At 36.4% G+C, this 10,426-nt stretch overlaps 1 protein-coding gene and 1 long non-coding RNA gene across 2 annotated transcripts in view; one reads left to right on the top strand and one right to left on the bottom strand.

Annotated features, from left to right (window-relative positions):
* Positions 1 to 1,924: 1,924 nt before the first annotated feature.
* On the bottom strand, positions 1,925 to 10,417 carry CD69 (CD69 molecule). The gene is made up of 5 exons (XM_058743734.1): positions 10,253 to 10,417; positions 6,006 to 6,128; positions 4,516 to 4,715; positions 4,071 to 4,174; positions 1,925 to 3,048 (listed from the first exon to the last, which is right to left on the bottom strand). The coding sequence occupies exons 1-5, from the start codon at positions 10,314 to 10,316 to the stop codon at positions 2,940 to 2,942; spliced, it is 600 nt and encodes a 199-aa protein (XP_058599717.1). The 5' UTR covers positions 10,317 to 10,417; the 3' UTR covers positions 1,925 to 2,939.
* The window catches only part of LOC131520030 (uncharacterized), a 35,331-nt gene continuing 34,319 nt past the window's right edge, over positions 9,415 to 10,426 (top strand). The window contains exon 1 of the long non-coding RNA XR_009265909.1: positions 9,415 to 9,887. This is a non-coding gene — a long non-coding RNA (uncharacterized LOC131520030). The remainder of the gene's footprint in view (positions 9,888 to 10,426) is intronic.

The following is a 10,426-nucleotide window of genomic DNA, read 5'->3' as shown; positions in this document are numbered from 1 at the left end:
CTATCATTTTAAAAGTAGTTGTCATTTTATTGAGTCCCTGTATTTATGTGAAATAAGCAGGTGAACTGTTATTCCTCTTTCCAGAGGAAGGAATTGAAATTGTGTTGCAAATGCCAAATAAAACACAGATAATTGGTAGGTGCCTTCAGCACGCATTAACATAATTATCCAAGATGAATATAGCCTGCAAATTCAACATTTTAAAAATTACGTAAAAGCTTGAACACGGGAGCAAATCGAGTATATATATCAGCTCAGGTCATGACCTCGTGAAGTTGGGGTCTGTGTTGACAGCTCGAAGCCTGGAGCCCGCTTCAGATTCTGTGTCTCCCTCTCTCTCTGCCCTTCCCCTGCTCGTGCTCTGTCTCTCTCCGTCTCAAAAATAAATAAATAAATAAATAAATAAATAAATAAATAAATATTAAAAATTTTAAAAATACATGCTATAGAAATAAACATATTATGTAGAAATGCTGCTCTATGTCAATACTGGACCTTTAATGACATAACAATCATCATTCAAAGTTAATACATCCTGGGGGTTCACTTTGAGGCAGGGACTCTTCTAAGTTCGTTTCCATGTATTAACTAATTTAATTTCTACCCAATTGTAAGTAAGTTTCTGACCAGTGCTAACTGAAACAGCTGGACAACTGGTGACGGTGACGGTGCGGGGCGGAAGCGAAACAAATACTTGTCCTGTGCTTTGGCCTTTAGCTACACTTTCCGCCTACACATTTCATAACAGGTAAATCACAAGACTTTGTTTTCTAACGTAACTCAAGAGTGCTTTGTTATTATTAACGATAGGATATTAGAGTTTGAAAGCCATTTGTTTTATTTTGCAGCTGTGGGAACTGAAGGACACTGAAATTAAGAAACCTCTATTTTTTTTTTATCACTATAGGCAGTGTCTGGAACCCACATTTCTTTCCAATATGGCATTCTAGTGATAACAGTTTAGAGATATCAGAATGGCATTCAGAGAAGCCTTCAGAGAAGAATATGATGAAATACATTGCAGCTTTCGGAGAAGCATATTGTGAAACGCATTCATCAAACAATTTTGAAAGTAACAGAATTTTTCCTGACTCGAGTATCTCGTAGAGATTAACATAGCGCCTTGTTTCTACTTTATGGATTATTTTGTGTAAATGACTAAAATACAGAGCATCAGTTATGAGGGCCAATTATACTTTTATTGGAGAGAAGATGAGCTTTATTTATTTAAAAAAATTTTTTTAATGTTTATTTTTGAGAGAGAGAGAGAGAGAGAGAGAGACAGAATCAGAAGCAGGCTCCAGACTCTGAGCTGTCAGCACGGGGCCTGAGAGAAGATAAGCTTTATAAATAGGCCCTTGCAAAATAACTCTAGATGTCTCCTAATTTCTCTATGTCTCTTTAGTATGAGGGTGATGAATAATAACAGAAAGGAAGAAAATAACAGAGTCAGAAATTTAAATGACCTACATTCCTCTCAAGTCAATTTGAATGTTCACTGCACATCTGCTCTACAGAAAAATAAATAGAGCCCTTTTGGAAGCACATATGAAAACAATTCAAAAAGTACAAACTAGGGGCGCCTGGGTGGCTTAGTCGGTTGAGCATCTGACTCCGGTTCAGGTCATGATCTTGCGCTCTGTGAGTTCGAGCCCACGTCGGGCTCTGTGCTGACAACTCAGAGCCTGGAGCCTGCTTCGGATTCTGTGTCTCCCTCTCTCTCTACCCCTTCCCGGCTCATGCTCTGTCTCTCTCTGTCTTAAAAATAGATGTTAAAAAAATTTCCAAAAACCAAAAGTACAAACTGTGCTATAAAGCTAAGTTTCTACTGTAGATAAGTTTAAAAAATGTTCTAATGTTCTGTTTTCTGATACTATGACATATATTAGTGTATTTTGAAGGAATGAACACTTCTTAGAAACCGTTTTGTGGATTCTACTTTTATTTTAACTTACACAAAATCAGCTTATAATGGCAGTGAATACAAAAGACAAAGAAACACTATTGCACTCAGAAAATACTTCATATGAAGCATTGCACGTGGGAGAATTGATTAGGAAAGGTACAAATTTATAGTCAGATAAGACTTGACTATTCCAGGTTTGAAGAATACAGACTTTTTCCCGGTAGAAATTTACCACATCACATATTGCACATTTTCCAACACTTTCATCTGCTTCACAAATATCCGTTATAGTCTTTGCTTTTGTCTGTGTCTCTGTAAAATGCTACATGTAAGATTTTTAAGACAATGAAGTATGTACCATTGGAAAAGATGAGTTACGTAGAACTAAAAAAAAAAAAACAAAACAAAAACAAAAACCAACAAACCATATAAATACATGATTATCCCACTCTTTTGGCAGGAAAATGACAAAGTAACTTGGCAAACTTCTCTATAAAGAGAAAAATATTATGAAGCTTAGTTTCATAAGCATTTGTCCACTTAGAAATGTTCTCTGATTTTTTTTTCAAAAAATGCATTTAGACTAAATGTCTGCACTACTGGTTAAAATTTCTTATGTTGACATTTGGTTTTTAATACCATCAGTTAACATCTTCAAATAGTGCAAATATGAGGAGCACACTCAGTTTCGGTAGTCATTCAACAATAAATAATAACTCTAAGCCTAGTTATTTTACTATTTCTGAATTTTAAAATATAAAGTGCATCCATAAGGCTTAAAGTCATTCTCATTTTTGCGCGTAATGAATGGTCAGGCAACCTGTGCCTTTTTCAGCTCATGGCTGGATAACCTGGAATTTCTTTTCCTTTTTTCCATAGTCTCATTTGGAAGAAGGTTTCCAAAATAATACAAAGGTTTTTTTTTTTCCCACAAAGTTTTTATGGAAAATTTCTGACCATAAAGCAGCATCCATCAACACAAATTTCCTCGAGTTCCAAGTCACCATAGTCTAGAAGCAAATATGTTTCCTCATTATTTGAAGGGCTTACTACATATCCAGTATAAATTCTTTTCACATTCTGTGCTGATGACCCCTGTGCTATTCAGAAATGCACAGTTCTCAGATCCTGTAAGGTTGAACCTGGCAAACAATAAAGAAAGTCAGCATTATTTTCAGTTCATTATTTCCATTCAGTTACAGGAGAATGAACTTTGTGAGGGTAGTCTGTGATTTTTTTTTGTTTTTTTCGCTTGGTAGGACCTCATGAAGCATGTCAGCTGGTCAAGTTGACCATAAACTAACTTGTAAAGACAGTAGACCGAGACTGGAAGAAATACTATGTGGAGGGTGGATGCAGAGCAGAGAGTAACAGTTCCATTCCTTCGGTTGGCATACCACCAGAAGAGTGATTCTTGGTTGTTTCTGAGTTAAGTTTATGGCCCCTAAAGCCCATCTGCATGTATAGTCCCATAGGACACATATTAAGAATTCTTTTTCTAGAGATTTTTAAATTTATTCTCCATATCAGTAATTATCATGAAACTATTTAGATAGCTAGAGATTTATTCAATTCTGAGTTTTCAGATGAAAAGATTAACACTAAACATATAAAATGTCCTTTAAACTTTAAAATGTACATTAATTACAGGTAATAAAATTAGGCAATATCTTTCATTCTGAGGCAAGTTTTCTCTTAGGTTCACAGAGGCTTCTAATTCGTGATTAGAAATATTGTTCTTTATCTCTGTGGTGATGAGAATTGGGAGAGGGCAAAAGGGAATTATTTTCTAAAAAAAAAGAAAAAAGAAAAACTCCAGCTTATCAGGAAAATATATATATGAGATTGGAAATGTTGGATTTTTTTCTTTTTGCAGCATTGCAATTATTTCTGGAAAATTTCTGAGTCTGTCACTCACACTGAAATTTGCTGAGATAAACATGCTAGAAGCATTTATTGTATGATTTCCAAATAGATAAAAAGAGAAAAATGGCAATATTAAAACCGTTCTTTGAAGAATTTGAAAGAGTATAAGCGTACAAAACAGACTGGTAAAGCTCTGCTCATAAAGGGCACAACCTTTGTATACAACAGTGATTTGAAAGGAAAATGGCTTCCCTGAGCTGCCATTCTGGGGAGGATGAAGAGACATCTTAAAACTTACCTGTTATTGAATACTTTGCCATCTGACCATTTCCATGTCCGGCCATCTTCATTTTTCAGCCCAATCCAATGTTCGGCTCTACCCACAAATCGTTTTAAAAAGATCTTGAAGAAAGCACAAAGAAGGCATATGTTAAACAACCCCTCTGGTAAGTATGTAATAAATTACATTTCTCAAAAGCTGCAATTCAAGGCATGATGGCTAAGCTGCTCACTTATTAGCTCTATTTGGGACCAGCTCGTTTGAACTTTTGGCCATTGAAGCTAAATAATCAAATCAAATTTACAAGGTTAAACGGAATCCTGATTATGACCTCAGACTGATCTCATGCTTTTCTGTACCTAAATTTCCCTACAAGGGAGATAGGTACAATGTCTTCAAAGAAATCACAGATTATCTCTATCAAAAAATAGCAAATATTTAGGAAATTGTTTCTGAATCTTACCATGTCCTCTTCAGAATCAACGAAGGCAAGAGTAGCCCAATGTTCAGAGCAAAAGTTTTGTGCTGACTTCCAGTCCTTTGTTACAGTGGAAATAAAGTAGCATTTCCTCCGGTATGCAATCCAATCATCTGAGCATGAAGAAACAGGGCTATTTGATGGCACTGGGTGTGAATATTGTTCTGGACAGTTGTATTGGCCAACTGTGAACAGGAAAATGGTTTGTTTTAGTAATAAAAGAAACTAGCTGACAATGACAAGGATGAGAGGCAAGAAGTGAATTCTGAGAAGAGCAAGAAGGCAGGTTCTCATTTTATCTAATTTCCTGTTGTGCCTAACTACCACTGTCAGGATGCAAGAAATAAGAGGGTGTCCCTTGGGCCATAATCTCCGAAAGGGGTAGGAAAATAGAAAAATCCTGCCAGTAGTCTTTGGACTAAAAAGGGTAAAGGGCATTATAAATTCCAATTCAGCCAACGAAACACTAAATTGGGAGATGGAGAGAATAATTTGTAGGGAAATAATTCAGAATACAGAAAGAACTATGGCTGGGGACATTTCATAAAATTGTAAGATTTCATGTTTGTTAAAGGCAAATGTCTTGGTATTGCTATGTTTTGAATACCGTATCCCAATTAATTCTTTGGGAGCTTCTAGATATATATATATATTTTTAATTATGCGTAAGCACCATTCTGTTGCCCTTGAGATAAAAAACAAAAGACTGGTCAATTCCTGATTAATCTATGGCTTAGATATTATTTTTTCTATCAAAAATGAATGTGAAGCCCACATTTTCCCCCTAGCTAAATGTCTGTTTAGTTAGAATCTAAATCAGTCCCCTTCACTTCAGATTTAAAAATCTGCTCAAGTGTAATTTTCTCCCACAATAATTTTTAACTTCTTTTTTTTCCTTCCCTTCCTCATCCCACAATAATTTTTAAATCATAGACACCTTTAATACTTCTAAAGACGTTCTAGGCAACTGAGAAAGCGTTGCATTGATTATCTAAAGAATATGGAATTATATTTGGGATGTTCAAAGAAATCAGCCATGTATAAAAAATGGGGGTGATTCTAAAAAAGAGAGAGAGAGAGAGAGAGACCATTTCTAGATTCCAAAGTATGAGAGTCCTCCCCCCCCCCCCCCCCCCCCCGCTTTTTTTTCCTTCATGTGAGACCATATCCTCCTCTGTGAGGGTTCTGGGGCTAGAGTTGGGCATGTTACACATTTCACTTTCTGTACAATGGCAGCTAACAATCCCTGACCCTCCCCTTGCCTAAAGGCTTTACTGTTAAGATTAAACCAAAGGCTTTTAGATTAAGTTCCATGCAAAAGCAAATAAATAAAACAAAAATGATGCTTTTAAAAAAAAATGGGGGGTGATTCAAAATTAATCAGAATTTCAGATTAATTAGTGCCAGTAATCCCTGTTGATTTCAGCTGGACAGGAATGCTAACAGCAGAATGAATTCATGAAGTACAGACCCACCTGATAAAGCGATGAGAGCAATGATTAAACAAGTGATAAAGACCACATTCAATACAGCACATGGGATAGGAACTTGAAGGGACCCTTCATGCTGTGTTGCAAACTGAGGGCTGGCGGTGGTACCTGCAGGGAGAAAGTTCATGATGAATTCAGGTCAACTGTGGAAGTAAGAAAAGGACATTTGATATTCTCCTGAGGCATTAGCTTTTCAATACCTCCTTATCTTCTTAGATGAAATTTATAAGTTAATTTCCCCCCAAGTTTGAGTGACTTTGGACAGTTTATTTTTGGCTAGAAATGAAACAATCCAGGGATAATAATGAGATCATAAAATATCTGCCTAATATGTGCACTTAGTAGCTACAAAAATTCTAAGTTTATGATGATTTTATTGTTTGAATCACAAAAACATTTATTAAATATCTGATTACCCTAGGAGACACATAAAAAGGACATCCTAAGCATAATCCCTTAACTTCTCTGTAGTTCCTGTTTAAGAAAGTTGACTTAAATGTAATAAATATGGATGATGAATAAAAAATATTGAATTGATATATAAATATCTACAACTACCATGACTGAAAATTAAAAAAAAAAAAGACTGGTGGTACTTTTTGGTGAAGTCAGTACATACGTGAAGCAATGGAAATTTTCATATATTACTGATGGGGGAGTAAAATGAAAAGATAATTTGGAAAGCTGTTTTTATACAATGAAATATATACCTATCCTCTGATTCAGAATTTGACTTGTACAAAACAAGAATGCTCATAGCAGCTTTATTCTTAACAGCCAAATCTTAGAAAGAATCCACATATCCATCAGTAGGAATATGGATAAACAAAGTATGGCATATCTGAATTCTACTCAGCAGAAAAACACACACACACACACACAAAAAAAACCCACAAAAACAAACAAAAAACCTCATCAATGCAACAAAATGCATTGGTCTCAAAAAATGTCGAGTGAAAAAAATGCAGCTACAACTATATACTATAGATTTCCATTTATATGACATTCAAGGCTATAAACTATAGATTTCCATTTATATGGCACGCAAAGATAGCTGAACGAAGTCAGACCAAGAAAGACAAACACCATATGATTTCACTTACAGGTGGAGTCTAAAAAACAAAACAAGTGAAGGAACAAACAGAAAGCAGAATCGGACCCATAAATACAGAGAACAAAATGAAGATTGCCAGAGTGGAGGAGAATGGGGGTATGGGCAAAATGGGTGAAGGAGAGTGGGAGATACAGGCTTCCAGCGATGGAATGGATAATTCACGGGAATGAAAGGCACAGCATAGGAAATATAATCCGTGGTAGTGTAAGAGCATGGTGTGACAGAGGGTCCTACATTATGGTGAGCATAGCATAACCTAAAGGGGTGTAGAATTACTATGTTGTACACCTGAAAATAATGTAACATTATGTGTTACCTATACTCAAAAAAAAAAAAGTTGAATTAAACTATGGCAACAGAAATCAGAAAAGTAATTGCTTTTATGTGTGTAGGAAAAGTAATTTGGCTGGAAAGAAACACAGGGGAACTTTCTAGGGTGAAATTTCAAATCTTGATTGGAGTTGTTATGGAACTCATTAAATGGCATACTTTTGATTTGTGCGTCTGTGGCATGTCAATTATGCCTCAATTAAAATGATATTTGAGTGAAGAGCAAAATATTTGAATTTTTCAAGAGAAGTTAGTAGAGGAAACATAACAATATTATCCAGCAAATGTTAGGTAGAAGTTGATTTTTTTCATGTACCTTCTGTATAATGCTGAAACAAAGCAAAAATTTGATTTGATTTCACCAATAAGAAATAATTTTGTGGAATATGAACATGATGTGAATGATGATTCTTAGTTTAAAAAAAAACTACAAGAATATCTGCTTTAGAATATAAATAAGTAATCAAGAACGGAGAGAAGAAGATTTTGTGACCAGTGATTGAATTTGATTTTTGCTAGGATGACCCCTCAGGGTTTCTAAAATTTGGCCTCACAAGAGATACATAGTTCCCTATTAGGTTCTCAAAAACTGAAACGTAAAATGGCCACTTGAATGATACTAGAAACTACCATACAAAATAGCATCGAATGCAAACATATCATGTTTTTCTATATGCTATGATTTCCATAATTAAAAGCATACTAAAAGAGGACATATCTTGAGATTCTTGTATTTCTTTTCCTAAAAACATTTCTCCGAAGTGAAACTGAGCACAGAGGTGTGTTTTCTTTCATTGTTCACTGGTTATCATTTTTGCTTCTGGGGATTGTTCTTTCCCAGCATAGGTCTGCATTGGGGTTTTGCAAGAGAAGCTTTTACTTCACTCCTTTCTAGCTCTATTTCTCTCAGCTTCTCAAAGCAAATCTTCCTTTTTTTTTTTTTTTTTTTACCAGCATACAACTATCACCGGAAGCAGCCCTTAGTAGATAGGGTAGCAAGTTCAGAACTGTCTGTCTAGTTTCACTTCTCCCCATGTGAGAGTCAATCATGCTGTTTAGACTCAATGCAGCAAGAGTTGTGGTTCCTCAGCAAACACTAACTCATCCATGTAGCTCCCGGACTCAGAGCCAGCCTAGCTCAGTCTATTGGCTTATCCACAGGCAAACGGTGGAGGTGATTCTCAGACTGTATGTTTCTCCATTAGTGAGGGCTATTGTTACTCACTGTTTGATTTATCACCTAGGCAACAAAACACTCCCCTTACAGGATACTTCCGCTCTGATTATGGGCCCTGTTCATTAATGAAGAAATTGAAGCTAAATCCACGATTAAATACCAAGTCATCCAAAGGTGATGCCCAATGATGGCTTACAGTAATAAAGCAACTACAAGGGCAGCATAAACTAAACACTCAATAGAAAATTGGAGAACTCGGGAAAAGTTGCGGATTCCTGAATTAGGTCCTTCGTTGTGCAACTATGATCTCTACTTACTGGGTGATTTTATTATTATGTACGTTATTTCTTTTCAGCAGCTCAACTGGGCCATAACATTATGGTTACCTAGCTACGAGGAATCTTTGCGGCTTGCACTTCTTATGCACACTTGATTGTGTGTACTTAGTACAAGATGGGTTTATCAGAAGCGATTGGTGTCTTCCTAACATAAACCAGTCTAGCAGACACAGGCTCAGAAAACAATCCCACTCTCCAGACCGTTCCGCTCTGCTGTTCATGTTATAATGCACCCCTTGATTACCAGGTAACTTTGCCTAAAAGTAAGTTTGGGGGGCACCTCATTAATTGGAGAGGAAGAAGGCTAAATTAAAAAAAAAAAAAACAAACAAGCCTCACAGAAACACATTATAAGAAAAAAAAATGGGAGCGTTCTGGTAACAGGAAAGAGAATAAAAGTCTGTGGACAGAATAGGCAAAGAGAAGAGGGGAAAAAGTAAATAGCTAAGATAATCACATTTTGATGTATTTAGATGAAAAACAGAAGAAAGGAAGAACCATGTGTGACTCATGTCGAATCTGAAGCCAGTGATTAGAGGGTGAAGCAGAATGATGAAATAGAGGAAGAGTTCTATGAAGGGTGCAGAAGCAGAAGATTGCCCTTTCAAGAACTTTTCGTGACCTTCTCCTAAGAAACTACCACCGGGCCCGGTAAATGTTCAGATATGCGTCCGTCTATCCTCTCAAAGGTTGGAAACCTTCATTGCCAGCAACTGGAGGATGCTGTCACGAGAATACAACGAAGCAAACAGAAAGCCTACAAAGACACAGGTGAAGACAACGAAGAGTGTAATTGTTCATGTGGAAGGCCAAGAAAAGTTTTGTAAAGAGAGGCTGTGCTTCCTGAAGTGTCTACAGATGGATATGGAAAAAGGATGCGGAATGCACTGGGCCAGTGAGCTTTCCAGGTAAATCTGAAGAACTGATATGGCGTACATTGAAACAAAGGAACAGATCTTTAAAGGCCTTCTGAAATCCAACGCTGTGGTCTCCTCTCATGTTTCAGGTAGATAGAGAAATAATTACTTGTTCCCATATTCTCCTTTTCCTGGACTGAAGCAAAATGTAACCAAGTTTTTCTAAAGACAAAGGCTCATTTTTTAAAGTACTGTAATATATAAGGTAGATAGATAGATGATAGATGATAGATAGATAGATTGATAGATGATAGATAGATGATAGATAGATAGACAGATAGATGTATGTGTGTGTGAGGAACAGAGAGGGAAAAGGAGTTTTGTTACAAGGATATAACAAATAAGGTCTGACTTACTTTGTTGTCCTCTCTCCGGATGCAAGGAGCTGTTCTCTGTTATGGAACACTCTTCAGAATTCATCTTTGCTCTAGTCAAGATTCCCTGGCTAATCCCAGGCCAAGCCAACTACAGCAAAAGTCTTTGCTAGACCTCTTGTCCCGTCTCTGAGTCTGTGAGGTACCTCAGCGTTT

The sequence above is a fragment of the Neofelis nebulosa genome, chromosome 8 (assembly GCF_028018385.1).
Source record: "Neofelis nebulosa isolate mNeoNeb1 chromosome 8, mNeoNeb1.pri, whole genome shotgun sequence".
Lineage (NCBI taxonomy): Eukaryota > Metazoa > Chordata > Mammalia > Carnivora > Felidae > Neofelis > Neofelis nebulosa.
The sequence above is the reverse complement of the archived record's forward strand: the minus strand, read 5'-3'. Positions and strand labels throughout refer to the sequence as shown.